The following is a 21501-nucleotide window of genomic DNA, read 5'->3' on the forward strand; positions in this document are numbered from 1 at the left end:
AAATGAAGTTTTCAAATGCAACTTGTTGAATGTACATGACGCTGAAACTTGCTTTGCAGAAGTTGGTTGCGATGTCTTGCTGATAGTGCATCTGCTACAATATTTTGTGTGCCAGGAATGTGAACAATTCAAAAATTAAATTCCTGTAAATAAAGTTTCCATCTACTTAATCTGTCGTGTGTAAATTTAGCGGATAGTAAAACCTGTATCGCTCTATGGTCTGTGTAAACGGTGGTATGTCTTCCATAAAGAAAATGCCGAAATCTGGTAAAAGCCCATACAACACATAATGTTTCAAGTTCTGTAACAGAATACTTGCGTTCAGCAGGTGACAGAATGCGACTTGCAAAAGCGCTGTTTTTAATTACTGTACAACCATCTTCTTCAATTTCCTGAAAAATATGTACGTCTAAAGCGGTGTTAGAACTGTCGGTGGCAATGGAAAAATTTCTGGTAAGATCTGGGTGCGATAAAAGTAATGCATTCAACAAAGCATGTTTCAAATAACATTCTCACGAACAAGATTCTGCGTATCAAAAGTACTGCTTGCGTTACTGGAATATGCAACCTGTACTGTATTTAATCAAATTCTATCTGGTGTGTTATTGTTTTCGGGAGGATGCTGTGGCATTTCCACTATTTGACTGTTCTATTATTTCTTCCTGATGTCTTACGTTTTGGATGATACCTACTGTCTGGTTCATTCATGATTATTTGTTGTGGTGGATGTTATTGCTGCTGATAAGATAGACTGTTATTAAATGTACGCTGAAAATTGTGCTCATTACTTTCACTTCTGTCATGATAGTCATTTCTATACGGTGCATTGCGATAGGTATTGAAATGGTGTGTTTTCTGTACATACTGATTTCCTTGTTGCTGTGCGTTACTGTTTGTTGGAGCTGAGACTATACGTGCACGCGGCGAAACATTAAAGCTTGGTTGACCTTGTACATTACATTGTTGGTTAGGTATGCTAACCGGCTGGCTTTCATGCTGTTACGGTGAAAAAAACTCTATTGTTACCAAAATGTGTTCGCTACTGCTGATAATTTTACACATACTGTTGATTAAAATTTTATCTGTTATTAGTGTTACGGCGATAGTTGTCATTTCGGGAGTGTCTAAAAGTACTGTCACTTTCGGTAAAATTTGACATATTGGGTTTTCTTGACTCATTCTTAATCCTAGATAGAGCAATAGTTAAGGAGCTGTTTTGATAGATATAAAGGATAGTAGAAGAGAAGGCAGCAGTGCAGAAAACTAAAGATGAAACAGCACTACTACGGCTCGGGGCCCTGTGCACGCTACGGCACATACTCATTAAAGCGTAATGAATCCCCTGAGGTCTATTACGCGCTACAAATAAATTTTAGCTTTTGCGCTACAGGCAATGCCGGTGAAAATTCAAAAATAAATTGCTGTATCCATGCTAATTCTAGTTTCTGCATTACAGGTAAAGGCGGTGGAAGTACAAAAATAAATCGACGTATGCAGCAGTTCAAAGCGTGAACCTGTGCTCTGTCATTATTAAATACCTTAGACTTTTTTACGGATGTAAATTGCTTATAATCAATGTTCTCGTCACTGAATGTGTGAACAGGTTCACGATTACATAAGAATCTGTTTGTCTGTATCTTTTCGGATTTTAAGTCGCGTAGCTTTTCGAATTTTAAGTCGCGTACTCTCTGTAAATTATCCAAATTACACTGGCTGTGTGAGTGTGACAAATGCTCGGAACGTGTCGTATGCTGTGACGTGTTAGTGACTGAAAAATTTTTCATTTCTCTCACTTAAATACGTTCGTCAATTTGCTTGTTCTGTTGTCCACATATCCTATCGACTTCCGTATCCAGTGTGTGTGAAAGGTCTGGTGACTTTAAACTAAACTCGTCGTCTAACTGTGTCGCATTTTCAGAACATTGTTCAGCGACTGCACTAATTTCGTCTCTAACTGATTCTGTTGTGGCTGCATGCGTATTATTTAATTCTTGTGCAACAGATGTAATTTCTTCATTACCGTTCCTAGCATGAGCCTCACTTTCTTCACATGATTGTTCTTTCGTCTCGTGACGTTGCACGGCAACAGCTGTAATCTGTTCACTAACTTGTTTGTTCTGTTCGTTAAGGTTGTCTTGTTTTTCTTTAGTCAGTTTGAAACTTTCATTAAATTGTTTGCGCGATTCAGTAGGTTGTTTGTAGCTGTTGTCTTGTTTTTTATTGTTTTCAATAATTTGCTGTTCGAGAAAGTCTTCTTGTTCTTTCTTGTATTGTAGAAATAATGCAATTAATTGATCCAAGGCAGTATTACCTACTCTATCCTCGGTGCTGTGTAATGGTGTATCTGCTTTTGTCGCGGTTTGTGTAACCAGTTGGTCATTCTCTGATTCTTGAATAGCTTCGCCACTTGGATGTGCACTGTTATTCACTACACCGGAATTAAATAAATATGACGTATTCTGATTACACCGTTCATTTTCGTTAGAAAAGTTTATCTGTTCGTTCCGTAAGTTTTGCAAACCGGGTGTGTCAAACTGGGCAGCGTTCATTGTAGCAGAACGTGCTGCGTCATCAATTTTCGTCAAATTAACAGCGGACACAATTGAATTTGTTTGTTCCTCATTAGCATTAGAATCATTACTAGTGGTCGGTAGGCACTGATTGTCTGTACTTGAAGGATTGCCATCGTATTTTTCGTTGAGTTGTTTAAAATGGTTGTCGAAACTTTCATTAAGTTGTTTGAAATAGTCGTTTTGTTCTTTCTTGAATTGTAGTGTAAATGCGATAACTTGATCCACAGTAACATTACCTACTCTATTCTCTGTGCCGTTTGATGGCGTACCTGCAATTGTCACGTTTTGTGTGACCATTTGGTCATTCTGTAACTTCTGAAAGGGTTTGCCAATCGGATGTGCACTACCGGTCACTACACCGGAATTAAATAAATCTGTCGTACTCTGATTACACTGTACATTTTCATTATAAAAATTTGTCTGTTTGTCACGTGAATCCTGCAAACCGGGTGTGTCAAGCTGGGCAGCGCTCATTGCAACGGAACGTCCCGCGTCATGAATTGTCGTCAAATTAACAAAGGACACAATTGAATTCATTTGTTCATCATTAGGATCAAAATTATTACAAGTCCCGCGTCATCAATTGTCGTCAAATTAACAAAGGACACAATTGAATTCATTTGTTCATCATTAGGATCAAAATTATTACAAGTGGTCGGTACACACTGATTGTCTGTAAATCGCGGATTGTCATCATTACACTGAGTGTCGCAAGTACTCTCGGTCAAATTATTAGAATCGGCTATTTCGCTCATTACACATCGCGATGTACTGTTAACAGTTTTTCGCGGCATTTTTACACAGATCAAAATCATTCACAAATGAAACAAACTCAATGCGAAATGCAACAAACACAATTATAACAAAGAGCAAAAAAATGCCGATGATCTGTGGAAGAAAGAGTGACATATTAGTAAATGCGTTGCGCCAAATGCTAAGTACATTTAAGTAAGTAAGAGCAGATATATGACTACTTCTCAGAAGATTCACAAAGAAATACGATCCTTGCCGGATGTCGCCAAGTGTAGCCCCTCCACACGAAATTTTGTTAAATAATGATGGAAATGGAGCCTGGTGTAACCTCCGAGCAAAATATGTGAAATAACTAATGTGAAATGGAGCCAAGTGTAACCTCCCCACACAAAAATTAAGGAATGAAAATTGACCAAAAACCCACAATAATATCAATTAAATAATGAACCATGAACGAGATATAACCTCCTAACAGAAATAATAATATCTGGTAAATTTTATAAGGACAGCAGCGCTGACCCTCGGCCCTGTTTTCTGAATAAAAAAGCAAAAATTCTTACCTCAATAAAAACTGCAACTATATCTGCTCTTACTTATCGACACAGCTTCGTGAAATGCTGGCGTATATATATATATATATATATTTGATTCTTGAAAGGAATGCATAGGAAATATTCTTTAAATTGAAATGAATGCTTTTTCTTCAGAAGAGTGGAAAAATTCTTTAAATTGAAATGAATACTTTTCTTTAAAAGAGTTACTTTATATAAAAATCATTACTGTGGCATTTTTTTCTGAACAAAAATTAAATTACAATTATCATACATTATTGAATATGCGCATTGCTGCTTCTTTACCTTCTACAACAATACTCATCGTCCAGGATCCAGACCAGAGTCGCGACCAGAGCACACAGCCGACGCATGCCGACTCCCGCAGACTACTCCAGTCCACTCTCTACTAAAGCCGGCCGACTACTACTGTATCCGACTCGCTACTATTGCAGACTCGCGCAGACAAGCACAGACTGACTACTACTGTCGACTCGAGCAGACTAGCGCAGACTCGCGACAAGCAACAACTAACAATAAACTACTCTCTGGTCAAAGATTCTGTCATGCTTCGCCCATCGCCGGCGACGCATATACCTTACAATGTATATCAATAATAAGATTCGCTGAAGACATTGCTGTCCTTAGTGAAACTGAATTAAAATTACAGGATCCACTGAATCCAATGAAGAGTATAATAAGTTTGAAATATGGACTGACACCTTAAATCGAAGAAAGACGAAAGCAAAGAGAAGTAGCACATATGAAAGCAGCGAGAAACTTAAACTCAGCATTGATCGTCCGAAGTAAATGAACTTACGAATTATGTTAACTAGACAAAAAAATATCCTGTGATGGATGGAGCAAGGAGGACATCAAAAGCAGACCAACGCTGCCAAAAGGGCATTTTTGGCTACGAGAATCAAATTATTATCAAACATAGGCCTTAATTTGGGGAAATTTCGGAGGATGTTCGTTTGGAGCACAGCATTGTATCGTAGTGAAAACTGGACCGTTGGAAAACTGGAACAGAAGAGAACGGAAGCATTTGAAATATGGCGCTAGAGAAGAAATGTTGAAAATTCGGTGGCCTGATTAAGTAAGGAATGAGGAGATTCTGTACAGAATCAGAGGGGAAAGGAACACGTGGAAAAAACTGACAAAAAGAAGTGACAGGATGTGGCGCATCTATTGAGACGTCAGGTAATAGCTTCAATTTCACTAGAGAAGACTGCAGAGGGTAAAAACAGTTGAGGAAGACAGAGTTTGGAATACATCCAGCAAGTAACTGAGTATGTAGATTGCAAGTGATACTCTGAAATGAAGAGTTTGGCACAGGAGAGAAATTCATGGCGGCTGTGTCCACCTTGTTAAAAGACGATGACTCAAAAAGAAGAAAAAAAAGTCTGCTGGACTCACCCATAATTATTAGTCACAGAAACTGGCCAATAATCAGCAGTGTAAAGTCTCAACCCACTTTTCATTATTCTTTCTGGACATTCCACTACGGTGTTTAGAGAACATGTGACGGTGGATAAATAGTAACTTTCCTACCACTCTTTCCACTTGGCGCACAGAAGCGCGTGGAGGGGTAGGGGGAGGGGCGGGGCAGCGGAGCAGTGATGTAATGGGATGACCCTGACCTTGACCTTGTTAGGGTAAGGGTGTCCTGGGATATAACTTCGTGCACAATTTTGAGAAAAATATGTACAAAACTGGGCCAGTTGGCCATTGGCCAATAATTTGCTTGAAATGAGTGGTTGATAGCAAGTATATTGTATTTTAATTCTTTTTCTTAGTGTCCACAGTGCGCAGTGAAAGGCAAGACATAGCTGGCTACCCGTTCACTAGTCAATGGGAACAGACGTGCTCCGATTTTTTAGGTCGAATACTGCGATAATTGTACGGAAAATACGTGTTGGTCAGTTAACATTATCTGGGTTGATAAAAAGACCCATCCATTACTTTTAAACAAGCGAGAACCTGCTCATAACTGCGGGATTTTTGGTGTCGATTGCGACTTGTGGCTGCTCCCTTTTAAAAAATATATGTATAGAAAATGAATTCATTAAAAATGAAGTTTATTTTAATTTGTTTCAGGTGGACGCACAATAAAAATACACAGGAAAATTTGAGTCAGGTTTATGAGAATATATATGAACCGAAGAATAGTAAATGACAAAAAAAAGCGAATAAATGTCTCAGCTCCACGTAGCTGTTAAAAGAAGGGCACCCTGTACTTCATTACTGGAAACAAAATTAGGATGATATAATTTCGGTTAACGCTGTAAAGGAAACGAAGGATTACTAAGAACAAAATATTGTATAAATTCTTGGAACAATTTTAAAAACAATCGCAACTCATGGTAATAACTTGATAATAGTCTTTCAAAAGAAATCAAGTATAGTTTCTGTATCTCTAGCGTGAAATTACGTTGGTCAGTACAGAACGAATAGTCGCTGAGTAAATAATTTCATTCTTCTTGTTTCTGCGATTCCAAAGCTGTTCACAGAGTTCGCAACTCTCGGCTCTGCGCCTTCATTATATAGAATCAGTTCCCTGGAACTCGAAGCTAAGTGGCAAAGCGGACAGTCTTTGCTTACTGGACACAACAGCCGTTTGAAATCATTGTATTCCCACCTCTACATCTGACATTAACATTTTAGCGGGGAATATGAATAAGGTATGTAACGGGATCGTCACAAGTTACTTCACACCGTTTGCGTTGAAAAACTCGTTGTCATTGTTTTGCAATTTCTGCTCGTGCATAGCTGGTTTTGAACCGGAAACACACGATAGCAATCACCTTTTGTGGTTTATACACTCAAGATTAAGTTACAAATATGTCTGTTACTTTTTCTTTGTCCTTTAAAATGAATTTCTCTGCGTTGAGTGATTTAATAGCAGTTAAAATTATTTTGATTAATTAATGCTTCACCCTGCTTTATCGTGAACAGTTTATTTTAATCAACTTGCGTAACATTGTTTACGACCGTGGCTGAGCTGTTGTAATGACACCGAAGTGTTTACCATGACCAAGTGTTATGAGTTCTTATACTTGTCTGAATCAGCGACGGAGTTACGCATAAATCAGAGAGACTTCAATCGGCGCTCATATTATCAGAAGACTTGGTCACGGAACAAAGTTTTGCGTGCCTTCTGAAATATGGAAGGCCAGCCAGCAGCACTGCCGCCGGCATAGCGTGTGTGTCTTTGCTGAGTTCAATTGAAGTCCATTGTTAATGTCGCTGGTAATATCGCTGTACATTGGCCTTTTTGTTTCTTTGCCTGCTTGTTTCCTGGTTCAAGAAGAAATGTTATATTCAGGCTAAAGCTTTGCAAGCAAGACAAGATTTCATGCATTGTTTTAATTTAAAACTGAATTTGAAATCGTATACAGGATTCATTGGGACGTAGTCGATAATTTTTTCCGAATGTACTCTCGAAGAATAGATGTTTCTACCTGAAATGACAACCTCTTAGGTTAATGTAAGCAGGGTAGTTCACCTGCCCCTAGCGACTTAAATTTATGCAACCTGCAATGTTAGGACTGGAGTTTAAAATCCACGCTCGAGGTTTTGAAACTTTCTGGTTCGGTACTCCCCAACTATTAGCTCTACATAACCAGATGAACAGGATTTTTCGTAGGATATTTAATGTAGTTAAATTTAGCGCTGGGATACGTTTTCGCTGGAGGCCACGGTTTTCCAGTTATTGAGGAACTACCTACAAAAGTGTTCTGCAAAAGCACGACCACACCCACACTCATCCGCACCAGTCAGGATCGTATGTTATACATGCCATTCCCTCCTGCCACTATACAAAAATTTCCAGCTGCACGAACTGTCCCCGGTATTCGACGTTTTTTCGTCACTGTTGATTGGGCTATTACTTCACAAGTACAGCCGGCTACTTCGTTAACGTTATTAATTTGAACGTGCCCATGAGGTGATGAAAGAAGAGGGGTATAGCCATCATGATGATTTTGAACACATGATTTAGTTTAATCAATGAATTGTGTTGTAATTTCTTGCCGTACTTGTACTGGCAGGCGTCGCCTTCAGTAGTTGCCTGGGATATCGGCTGTTGCTATTAAGACGCAAGCTGTTTGTGTGAATAAGACTTCATTTCTGTCTAGTTCGTCATTTCATAGCACTCAGTTCAGGGATCTCTAACATCGTCCAGGAGTCAAGAGAAGAAGAACCTAGAACTATTAGTAATGTGGAGTTATCGAACAACCTTAAAACGTAAGTGGACAACAGAACCACGATATGAAGTAGAGCTTACTAGTGGTAAGGACAAGTCAGAGCGACGTCTTTTGGGACATGTACGAAATGTTGACTAGACACTAGAGGGAGCAGCAGAAGCGGAAAATAACAGAGGCAGACGAAGGCTAGAATATACATAATACGTTTTAGTGGGAGATGGATGTAATAGTTGCGGGTAAATGGATATCAAGAATTCGATTTGCAAGTTTGAGAGAACGGGTAGTGTTTGTCATGACAGTGATGGCAATGGCGGTCGTCCAAAGAGGGTGAAAACGCCTAAAAATATCCAGAAGACACGCGCTATGTTTCAAACCAGCCACAGGAAATCGATCATACACTACGTGATCAAAATTATCCAGACACCCCCAAATACAGACGTCTATCATATTAGGTGCATTGTGCTGCCACCTACTGCCAGATACTCCATATTAGCGACCTCTGCAGTCATTACACATCGTGAAAGAGCAGAATGGGGCGTTCCGCGAACTCACAGACTTCGAATATAGTCAAGTGATTGGTGCCACTTGTGTCATACGTCTGCACGCGTGATTTCCACATTCCTAAACATCCGTAGGTCCACTGTTTCCGACATGATAGCGAAGTGGCAACGTGAAAGGACACGTACAGCACAACATGTACAGGCCGACCTCGTCTGTTGACTGACAGATACCGCCGACAGTTGGGCGGTGAACGTCATCTGCCAGCTTGTATAATGCCAACAGTAAAATTCGGAGGTGGTGGTGCTACGGTGTAGTCGTGTTTTTCATAGTGGGGGCTTTCTCTCCTTGTTGTTTGGCGTGGCATGGTCACAGGAAAGGCCTACGTTGATGTTTTAAACACATCTTGATTCCCACTAAATGGAGAGCAAATCGGGGATGCCGGTGCATCTTTCAACACGATCGAGCACCTGCTCATAATGCACCGCCTGTGGCGGAGTGTTTACACGACAATAACATCCTTGTAACGGGCTGACCTGTACAGAGTCCTGACCTGCCTCCTATAGAACACCTTTGGGATGTTTTGGAACGCCGACTTCGTGCCAGGCCTCACCTACCGACATCGATACCACTGCTCAGTGCAGCACTCCGTGGGCTGCCATTCCCCAAGAAACCTTCCAGCACCTGATTGAAAGTTGAATCTGTCATCAAGACTAAGGGTGGGCCAACACCATACTGAATTCCAGCATTATGGATAGAGGGCGCCACAAACTTGTAAGTAATTTTCATCAAATTTTTCGGATACTTTCGATCACATAGTGTATAAACTGCACAACAGATGGGAATTAACCGGGAGACATTGTGACTATTTGTTGTTGAAGATCTGCATCTCTACCTATACAAAACTCGAACCCATCAGCCATTAAGCCCCAGGGCTTGGAACAGCGGTTGTATTTCGACAACGCTAGTGTCCACAGAACTGACGAACAGGACTTTCATGTAAATGTGTTTTGGTTTAGGGACGAAGCCCACTTTCATTGGGATGGGTTCGTCAATATGCAACAGCGGCGCATTTGGGGTATTGAAAATCCACATTTCGCGATCTAGCAGTCTCTTCACCCTCAACGAGTGACTGTGCAGTGTGCAATGTCCAGTCACGGAATAATCGGTGCCATATTCACTGATGGTACGGTGGCTACCAAATACTAGGCGTAGGTTTTGGAAGATGATTTCATACCTGTTATCCAAAGTGACCCTGATTTCAACAAAATGTACGTCATGCAAGACGGAGCTCGACCCCATCGAAGCAGGAAAGTGTCTGATGTCTTGTAGGAGCACCTTGGGGACCGCATTCAGGCACTTGGGTACCAATAGGCCACTGGCGTAGGCCTCGATTGCCACCATAGTCTTCGGATCAGAACACATGCCCATTTTTGTGGGGCTGCATTAAGGGAAATGTGTACAACATTAAGGACAAAATCAATATTGAGCTGAAAACAGCCATTCAGGATGTCATTGACAGCCTCGACGTGTCGACACTTCAGCAGGTAGTGCAGAATTTCGCTATTCGTGTGCGCCACATAATCGCCAATGATGGCAGGTATATCGAACATGTCATAGCCGGAATCTGAATCTCTGTAGTGATGTTTACGTGTGGAATAAAGTGTGTGCACGCCGTATCTTTTAACTAATATAGCATTTTTCGCTTAGTGCTATAACTGTGAGCCTGTAGGACAATGCCTGCAAAAGGTACGGTTTAGAGTTCAATTCCCAGTTTGGTTCTCCATTTTTATCTGTCAGGAAGTTCAAAAACCAGCACACAACCAAATTTCAGAACGAAAATATCTTTCAATAAAAGGCGGGTCTCTACAATTTTCGCAAGAGGTGGTTCGCTCGTGGAGGAAAATGTCTAATGTACGGTTCAGTGAGCTAAACCGACAGTCAGAGGAATGATTCCTATGAAACGATCGTTCGCTATTCCATTCAGGTTGTCATTGTTCCTGCCTCAGTCTCTTTCAGTCACTGTCGTTCTTTTTTGGGTGATCACTCGTTCCTTGTTCCAGCCCCGATATTCCTCGTTCCCGTCGTTCTTTTTCGCTTGGTCACTCGTTCTTCGTTCTAGCTCCCCTGTTCCTCATTTCGACCTCGGTTTCGCTCTTTTTCTAGTGGTCACTAATTCCTCTTCCCACCTCCACTATCTCTCGTTCCCACCTAGTTTTTTTGTGGTCACTTGTTCATTATTCGGATTCCACAGTTTTGTAGTTCGGTACCCAATTGTTGTAATTTCTTTCTTTCACAGTGTTAGAGTTTCTTGATCAATTTCAAACTGTTCTCGATATCCCAACTTCCAGTTTTTTGCGTAGGTCATTCAGCGTCCACTATTGTTAACTGAATGCTTTCTTATAATAATATATTTAAATTGAACAAGAAATCCCGATTTGCCGAACTTGCTTTCCAACATGGTATTTGGTATTTTCAAAACGAACTATTGGGTTCAGTTCTGGATAGGAATAGTATTTCATTTCTCGTGCCAGTCCTTCCAGGATGACCCCAGAACCACTCAGCCTGCTGTCACATGAGAACCGGGGTATTACCCAGAGTGGAAAAGGGGACGGGAAGATAGGTTCACTGCTTCCCCCTGCCAGTGCCGTGATGAATAAGGGCTGTACTGTTCCTGCAGTATCGTCATTAGCACAGACATGGGTTTAGGTCACAAACTTTATTCACTTGACTTGTTGTTAAAAAATAAAAGTTCAAAACAAAATTAAATGCACCTGTGAAGGCACGGCCCTGTACGATTTTCAGTTTCCGGCTTAAAGAGGCACTGCTGGAAATAATTTTAAGGGATTAAAAGACAGTTGGACTTCCTGTAATCCATTCTAACCTTAGTTTCATTCGCTGACGTAGCCACATTTTTAGTTAGAACTGTGAGAACGTCTGACCCCACTTCAGTTTACCATGTAGGGTGACACACCTTCTCCTACCTATGAGTTTTACGCAACCTGTAATGCGTTGAAACATCATGAGCATGAGTTTCATGTTCTCTCGCTCTCTACATGTAAACTATTTGTCCTACAGAGAAAATAGAACAGAAGTTTATAGTAGGGAATTCAGGCTAGTTAAATATTAAACTGGGTTACGTTTTCCCTTGAGGCCGTCGTATTCGAATTATTCAAGAAGAACGTAAGAAAGTGACCTCCAAACGCTTTTTTCTAGAACAGCTTTGAAACCGTGGTCTCTAGCGAAAATTATCTTAGTACAATGATTATCTACATTAAATTTTATACAAAAATGTCCTGCTCATTTCTACAGTAGGATTAATAGCTGCACATAATGAGTGGTGGAATAGGAAAATTTCTTACACGATGATTTTTGAAAGCGTTATGCGTTGCATAAAACACGTAAGTATGGGTAACTGAGTCACCTTGAATTTATATTAGTCATCCAGATATTTCACTTATTAAAATGACAACCTTTATTACCTGTATATATTTGTATATCCTGGAATGGAGCAGCAGGAAGACTCTGTGAAGTGATGCTGCTCCAAGGTAAAGCCAGCCCATGTTGTGCTACACTTACAGAAAATAATATACAGCAGTTATGTTGGGAAATCATTCCGCACTCGCCTTATTCACATGATCTCTACGTCAGCAAGACGTCTCAGTTGTTGACAATAAAAGCCATCAGCCGCGGTTATACCTCAGGGAAGCAGGTCCTAGCACGCAAAATCAGATGCTTAACATTATCTTTTGTTGATGCGCGCAGGTCTTCGTTAGGCTTGTTGCCGCTTTGTTCGGGTACAACCATTCCTTTCTTTTCCTTATGTTATCATGAAGATGTCATTCCTCGCAATAGTAACGATGCAGGATAGAAATGGACGGTTTTGTTCACGAGTTAACTGATTACAAGCAAGCAGAAGTGCACATATGCAAACCTGCCGACTTCATGATTTTGGTTTAGAGCGTGCGGTATCCACATACCCGATTTTTGAACTTTCTCCATTGCTTGCCAATGTTGCAAGATGGTGGAATAATAACGGCTCGTCTCATTTGTAGTTCTCGAATACACTGATATGGATCATTGTGCACTATTGCGTTGAAACGATCATCAAACCCCAAAGTCTCTGCCTTCCTCTGCAATTTTCACTTACTACAGCTCACTGTAGTACCATGTTTTCCATAAATTCCTTTAATTGCCGATTCTCCGGAAAACCTCCTCATTCCTTACCTTACCACTCCATCTAATGTTCAAAATTCTTCTGCAACACCACATGTCAAATGCTTCGACTCTTTTCTTTTCTGGTCTTCCCAAAGTCCACAGCGCACTACCACACGATGCTGTGATCCAAACGTACGTTCTCAGAAACTTTTTCCCCATGGTTAAGGTCTATGATACAAGCAGACTTCTCTTGGCCGGGAACGCTCTTTTTCGCAGTGCTAGTCAGCTTTTGATGTCCTCCCTCCCCCACCCGGCATGGGTTATTTTGCTGCCCATGTAGCAGAATTCCTTAACCTCATCTAATTTTTGACCATCAACCCTGATGTTACGTTTCTCGCTATTGTAATTTCTGCTACTTTTCATTAATTTCCTCTTTCTTCGATTTACTCTCAGTCCGTATTTTGTACGCATTAGACTCTTCATTCCATTCAGCAGATCTTATAATTTTCTTTACTTCCACTGAGGATATCGATGTCGTCAGCGAGTCCTATCTTTGATAGCCTTTCACCTTGAATTTCAGTTCCACTCTTAAACCTTTCCTTTAGTTCCGTCATTGCTTCTTGGATGAAAGACCGCATCCCTGTCTTACACTCTTTTTTACCCGAGCACTCCGTTCTTTGTCTCTCACTCTTATTGTGCCACTTCGATCTTGTATATATTGTATATTACCCACCTTTCTCTATAGCTTACCCTATTTTTGTCAGAATATAAAAAATCTTACATTATTCTATATTGACGAACACTTTTCGTATGAAGGAGTCTTAGTATTTTTTCAGTTTTGGTCGCTTATAACCGCAACGTCAGAATTTGCCCTCTGGTGCCTTTACTTTTCCTAAAACCAGACTGATCGTCATCGAACAGATCTTCAACTTTATGTTCCATTCTTCTGTATAGTATTCTTGTCAGCAATTTGGATTCATGAGCTGTTTAGCTGATTGTGCGATAATTCTCGCTCTTGTAGAGTTTTTCAATCTTCGGGGTTGTGTGGACGTTTTTCCGTAAGTCAGATGGTATAACGCCAGATTCATACATTCTACACACCAGCGTGAACAGTCGAAAAGTTACGGCTTCCTCCACTGTTTTTAGAAATTCTGATGGAATGTTAACTATTCCTTCTGGCTGATTCGAACTTATGTGTTCCAAAACGCTTTTAAATTCTAACACTGGATCCCGTATCTTTGTTCTTCTATCACGTCATCAATTAAGTGTTCTAGATTTCTGATGCCGTGAGTGTACTCTTTTTACCTATCTGCTATCTCCTCTGCATTTGACACAGGAATTCCCTTCTCACTCTTAATGTTACTACCATTACTTTTAATTTCACCGAAGGTTGTTTTTACTATTCTGTATGCTGTGATAGTCCTTCCGATAATCATTTCTTTTTGGATTTCTCAATTTTTCCGGCAGCCATTTCGCCTTAGCTGCCCTGTACTTCCTACTTCTTTCATTTCTAAGTGACCTATACGTCTGTATTCTTGAATGTCCCTGAACATTTATGTGCTTCCTTCTTTTGTTGATCAACTGAAGTTTTTCGTGTGTTACCCATGGTTTTCGGGCAGTTCCCTTGTTTGTACCTACGTTTTTCTTTGCAGATTACGTTGTTCCTCTTCATTTGAACTGCCTACCGACTATTCCCCATCACCGTGTGGATACCCTCAGAGAACGTCAATCGTGTATCGTCATTTATTCGTACTTCTTTACACTACTTCTTTGGGAACTGATTTTTCCTGACTAGTATCATAAAATTCAACCTACTGTTCTTCATTAATAAATTGTGATATGTGTCTATAACTGCTCCTGGGTACACCACATAATCCAGTATCTGATTTTGGAATCTCTGCCTGACAATTATGTGATATAATTGAAATCTTCCTGTATCTTCCGGTGTTTTCCAAAAACGTATACTTCCTTTAAATGCGAACATTTTAAGTTTGGCTTTACCGTGACTGTTATTGACATTGACAATACGTTTACTGTTACTAATCACTGTCTATTTATCTCCACGACACGTTTCAAAGGTTTAAACCTACTTCATCAGGTGGATTTACATTTGTTAATATGACATTTTTGTGTGTGTTGTAAACCTTTGAAACGCGTCATGGAGATAAATAAATAGTGACCTGATGATGGAGGTTTAAACCTTAGAAACGCGTCGTGAAGATAAATAAACACTGACTGATAACAGTAAACTTGTTGTTTCATTTAACGTATGCTTCCTCCTCTTCAGATTCGTGAACAGTGCAGTTGCTATTACTAGCTCAGGCTGATTACAGAATGCGGTCAGTATTTCTCCTATCTCACCCCTAGTACCAACCCAACATTCTCCCGTAACCCTTTCTTCTGCTCCTTCCCCTACAATCGCATTCAGTCGATCACATTCAATCCCCACGACTTTCAGATTTTCATCTCCCCTTACCTGTTCAATATCCTCGTACACATTCTCTATCTCTTGATCTTCGGATTTCGATGTCGGCATCTATCAATGTTTATGAACTATCGTTGCTGGATTGCTGTCGATTCTGATGAGAACAACCCTATCACTGAACTGTTCGTATTAACTAACTCTCTGTCGTACTCTCAATTTTACAGCGAATCCTACTCCTGTTATGCAATTTTCTGCTGCTGTCGATTTTACCTATACTATTCCGACTAGATATCCTTGTCTTCTTTCCATTTCACTTCACAGACCCCTGCTATATCTAGATTGCGTCGTAGCGTTTGTATTTCAGATTTTCTGGCTTTTCTCCCTGGTTCAGACTTCTGACATTCCTTGCAGCGACTCATAGAACATTATCCTTTCGGTGGTTATTCAGTCATTTTCTCATAGTCCCTTCCCAGAGATCCGAACAGAGGATTATTGGTTCAAATGGCTCTGAGCACTATGGGACTTAACTCCTCTGGTCATCAGCCCATAGAACTTAGAACTACTTAAACCTAACTAACCTAAGGACATCACACACATCCATGCCCGAGGCAGGATTCGAACCTGCGACCGCAGTGGTCGCGCGGTTCCAGATTGTAGCGCCTAGAACCGCTCGGCCACTCCGGCCGGCAGAGGATTATTCCGAAATCTTTTGCCAGTGGAGAGCGTATCAGGACACTTTTTCAATTACAGACAAATGTTTTGTGCAGCCAAATTATGTGTCTTTAACTCAGTGGTTTCATTGCCTTCAGCCCCTTCATGCTGTTGATCATTGACTGTTTTTTCACCCCAGGGCAGGAGAGAGCACTGAACCTCAATCTGGTCATGCGTCTTCTTTGACAACGCCTTTGTCTGAATGAGGGAGACTTATTATGCAGGAAGTCTTCATGCGCCGTTGTTGACGATTTTTATTCAAAATTTACGCAGTGGCGGTGATTGAATCTGGAACTGTGGATGTTTTAGATACTAATCAAAGACAGTATCGCTAAACCATATTTTTATTTTTATTTTTTATAAATTTTCTATTATTTATTTATTTATTTTTCTTCTTTTGAAAACCAAATTTGATGGACTTAAATTCCACAATTCCGGGATTCAAAAGAAAACAAATTTTTATCTCTAGGAAGAACACAATGAGAGAAGGCTCCATAACAAGGGGAAAAATATCCGATTTGTCGACGATTAGAGACAAGGTGAAACATATTTCGAAATAAAGCACGATAACTTGGAAGCCTCTGGCACTTCCAATGAGGGCTCACCTTGTACTGGCGAAAAACACGGTGGTCGGGACCCTTGGCACACCTGTATACATACTGGGCAAAGTGTCCGAGGAGCTACACGATCAAATTAGTCTTACACCGAGGAAAATTGATAAAGTCCGGACAGAAGTTCAACCTAAAAAGCTGCTTCTGATGATCGGGTAAGGAAAGGCAGCTATCGGCGAACCCATTGTCAATGTTCTCGTCCTCCTGCCTATGTGGTAATGTATGACGTTGATGACATGTGTCGCAAATACCAGTCTGACAAAGACCAATGCGGTGGCTCCGTGCGTTGGTGGGGATCGGATTGTAAATGAACATATACCACGATGAGGCCGACTTCCATCGGGAGGACAGGAAGACTAACGTGAAACCACACTGTTTCCCAGGATACCGATAGTGTGGCCATTTCAGCTGGGGAGAGGGATGATGGTACGCCCCAACGAGCGTCACTGGTAGTATGTCAGCTCCCAGATAATTTATAATAAGAAATTCACGTCGGTACCGCAATTGAGAGTTGATCTGGCCAACATCGGCAGGTGGAGTCAGACTGGCCGATCGAAGACACGGAAACAAGCGACATGTAATAGAATGAGATGCTCGAGTCCATGTCAAAACGATACGCCGTACAAGTAACACTTTCATATTGGGAAGTCCAAACCCTCCAAGGCAACGGGGCCACGCAGCCATTACGTACTGTATTCGAAAAATATTACTTTTGTAAAGGAAACGATCGAAAAATTGCATCAATTGGTGTGCCACCATCGCGGGAAGTGGGAATGCTTGTGAAACATGGTACACATTGTTGAAAATGTAGGAATCTAAGACCAGCACTTTGTACAGAAGACTAAGGCAAAGACATTCGTGTTCACAAATTGCCCCTTGAATTCAGTTCGCCCAAGACAAGCACTTTGTACAGAAGACTAAGGCAAAGACATTTGTGTTCACAAATTGCCCCTTGAATTCAGTTCGCCACCATCCCCCAACTAAGTACAGCCATTTTCATCGTTCAGCGATCCACGGTAATCCTCATCGAGTTTTGGCGAGCAACTACCGTTCCCCATGGAATGAAAATGTGTTAAAAGCCCTGCAATGATAACAGCGCACATTTCCGTTCATTACTTCGGGTTCCAGAGAGAGAACAAAGGGAATCCTCTATGTCCTTGAGGAAGGATGTATCATAGATATGACGTAGCAATACCATAACATCATCCGCGTACAATCGCACCGAGAAGGTCTCTCCTAATAGCTTCTAGCCACTTAACTGATCAGCAACACGGCTAATCAGAGGTAGTTCTAAGGATTCTAAGGAAGATACAGAAAGTGACAAGGAGAGGCAGCTTCCCTGCGGTAAGCCCTGTCGTATGGGAGTAAAGTGACCATTGAGTACGACAGATGCTTGAATACCAGCAGAAAGATTGGGTAATACCTACACGCAGGATGATGTAGACCGGTCGCCTTGAGCACAAACATCAAGAAGCCGTGACTGACCCAGTCAAATGCCTTATTGAAATCCATAAAAAGAAGGTTCCACTGTCAGAAGTCTTGACAGCCACTGATACTTCCCGGCATTGAACTACAGATGTCAGAGTCGTGCGCCCAGGTTCAAAGCTATGGTGAAAAGCAAGAGTTTCCTCTATCAGTATAGATAAAAGCCTATTAAGACCCTCGTGATAGTTTTGGAATCTAAATAACGTACTGTGATCGGGCGGAATTTATCATTGGAAATCCGACTCTTCGGAGTAGAACGATTTAACCAGCCTTGAAGCGTCAGAAATCTAGCTCCCCCTGGATCACCTCATTTACCAGCGACGTAATGGTGCCACATATAAGATGCCAAAAATCTACATAAAATTCGTTATGAATGCCGTCTAGTCTCGGTGATTTTTGATACGGTGAACCAACAATAAGGCGATATATATCATCAAGAGTAAAGTTACTTAGAAATTCATCATTTAATGCGGGAGTAACTACATAATACAGAAGAGGAGTTAAAACTCCAGGGACAATCCTAGTAGCACGGACATCATAAAGGCAGGCAAAGTAATTATAGATTGCTTTGGAAGTGTCATGTGGGGACATCAGTATGTGACCATAGGATGTGAGGTTTTGGCTAAGCCATGTCTCCGCAATATCCTTTCTTCCAGGAGTTTTAGTTCTTCAAGGTCTGCAGGAGAGCTTCTGCGAAGTTTGGAAGGTAGGAGACGAGGTACTGGCGGAATAAAAGCTATGAGGACAGGTCGTCAGTCGTGCTTGGGTAGGTCAGACGTCGCCGGCATGGTAGCTCAGCATTTTCGGTCGCAGCGTTAGCTGCCCTCTGTAATAAAAAACAACTGAGTGAACGGATCAACGAAGAGCCTGAACGGGTGTCATCGGATGTCCGCCCCGAACGAATTCAACCTGCAATCCACTTGCCTGCGAGAAGCAAAATTCTCGAGTTCGAGTCTCGGTCCAGCACACATTTTTAATCTGCCAGGAAATTTCAGATATTTCATTTGACCACCATGTCCACACACATAACTCCACTATAAACTTATAAACGTTGTTGAGCGGATCAGCGTTCTCGCCCTATGTTCCGTATAATGGAAGAAGGACAGTCATGAAGAAACTGCCTTAAACTTTTGGTGAAAGGCCAATCCGACATTCGTATAATCCACCATCGCGTTCGCCAGAATGACTATATTATTAGAGACATCGCGATGAGTGGAAGTGCCTCGGGCATGGATGAGTGTGATGTCCTTAGGTTAGTTGGGTCTAAGTAGTTCTAAGTCTAGGGTGCTGATGACCTCAGATGTTAAGTCCCATAGTGCTTAGAGACATTTGAACCATCTGAACAGACACGAGAGGCCGAGAGACAAACAACCATGTGACGCACACAACTCATACGACACTGAGGACAAACTAGGAGGCTCTCCTGTAGCTACAATAGAGGCGGCAACGGGCAGAACCCACCCGCCCGTCGTGCGAAGTGGGAATGATCGTTGTGCAGTTATCCCCATACATGGCACAAATGTATCTGGTTGGCTCAGCTGCTGTCACCTCTCTATTGAATTCAAATAGAGGAATACGTTGGAAATGGTCCGATTTCTCCACTTGGTACATCATGTTCTAGTGCCTACAAGTCCTCTCACTGTATGTCAAAATGACGATAAGTATGAAACTCCCTGGCAGATTAAAACTGTGTACCGGGCCGAGACTCGAACTCGGGACGGGGCGTGAGTCGTGCTTGGGTAGCTCAGTCGACAGAGCACTTGCCCGCGGATGGCAAAGGTCCCGATTTCGAGTCTCGGTCCGGCACACAGTTTTAATCTGCCAGGAAGTTTCATATCAGCGCAAACTTCGCTGCAGAGTGAAAACCTCATTTCGACGATAAGTAACCCGGCCGGAGTGGCCGAGCAGTTCTAGGCGCTTCAGTTTGGAACCGCACGACCCCTACGGTGGCAGGTTCGAATCCTGCCATGGGCATGGATGTGTGTGCTATCCTTAGGTTAGTTAGGTTCAAGTAGTTGTAACTCTAGGGGACTGATGACCTCAGATGTTAAGTCGCATAGTGCTCATAGCCATTTGAACGATTTGAACAGACACGAGACGCCGAGAGACAAACAACCACGTGACGCACACAACTCATACGACACTGAAGACAAACAAGGAAGCTCTCCTGGAGCTACAATTGAGGTGGAAACGGGCATAACCTACCCGCCCGTCGTGCGAAGTGGGAATGATCATGGTGCAGTTATCCCCATACACGAGCTGCTGTCACCTGTCTATTGAACTTAAACAGAAGAGTACTTTAGAAATGGTCCAATTTCTCCACATAGTGCTTCATGTTGTAGCGTCTACTGCTGCACTCACCGTATGACAAAATGACGATAAATAAACTCATATAGCAACATTGAACTACAGATAAAAATTGACAATCGATAAAGAAATCCATAGCAGCCAAAATAGCAAGACGCAAAACGGATATTCTACGAACTTATGAACCGATCTAACAGTTGTGGCCCTAAATGATTGTGGCGCAAACTGTATACGCCGTACGTTAATCAACTCTGGATTCAGAGATTACTGCATCGTGATATACCTCTATTAGCAGCGACACCCTCACCCGAAGTTCTCGACGCGAACCTCGAGCTGCGCCCGGTAAGTCGAGCCCTCCAGTTCGAGACTCCGTTAATCGCTGCGGCGCCGGCGCCAGCACAAGTTTACCTGCGGGGCCCGGAGCGGAGTTCCGCGCGCTCAGCGCCCCTCCGCGGTGCGGCGACACTCGCGCCCGGTGCGCCTGCGGCAAGTGCGGAAGGCGGCCGCCAAGATCCGCCAAGTTTCCGGCGCGCCCTTTAATTACACTGACGGCGACAGGTAGGCGGATTCCTATTGGCGGGCCGGGCCGGGTCACGCGCCTGGCGAGCCGGTCGCCCGCGGCGCAGCGCAGCGCCGGCCCCGGCGCCGGTAATTACAAATTCCTGCCCCGGGCGCGCGGCAGCGGGGCGGGCGCCGCACGCTTACGCACTTCTTGCTGCCCGACGCCGCCGCCGCCGCCGCCGCACTCGTCCAGACGGTCCTTCCCCCCTGTTCAGGCCGACGCGCCACGGTCACAGCCAATGACAACGCCGCGTCGCCGCCCGCTCGGCACCTAATTTGCTCTCGCTATGTGGAGTCCATCTGGCTGCTTCGCCATCTGAATAGCGAGGAATAGTTCTGCGGATTGTTTCGCAGGCCACTACCCTCACACGTCCACACTGGAAGCATACCTCGTCTAATCGCCCTCACAACGTTGTTTAAACGCATGCGAGGGGATAGTCACTAAAATTTAATTATCAGCAATAAAAAATATAATTACGTGGTTAATTTCTAGGATTACGTATCTGGATTGAGAAAAAAACCCAGTCTTTATAGGATTACGTGTTAACGTCTGTGTGTCTGTCCATGTGCTAACACTGTAGCAGCTCCTTGAATTTCTGCCCAATTATTGCTCGCGTGAGGGGAAAGCTATCACCAACCATTATTTTCAATTTTACTTTA

General features: G+C 42.3%; 1 protein-coding gene across 1 annotated transcript; it reads left to right on the top strand.

Moving 5' to 3' along the window:
- Positions 1–7821: 7821 nt before the first annotated feature.
- Positions 7822–21116, top strand: LOC124619989 (translation initiation factor IF-2-like). Its single transcript, XM_047146653.1, has 2 exons — positions 7822–7826; positions 20573–21116. Exons 1-2 carry the CDS (start codon positions 7822–7824, stop codon positions 21114–21116), a joined length of 549 nt encoding a protein of 182 aa, XP_047002609.1.
- Positions 21117–21501: the final 385 nt, after the last annotated feature.

The sequence above is a fragment of the Schistocerca americana genome, chromosome 6, assembly GCF_021461395.2.
Source record: "Schistocerca americana isolate TAMUIC-IGC-003095 chromosome 6, iqSchAmer2.1, whole genome shotgun sequence".
NCBI lineage: Eukaryota > Metazoa > Arthropoda > Insecta > Orthoptera > Acrididae > Schistocerca > Schistocerca americana.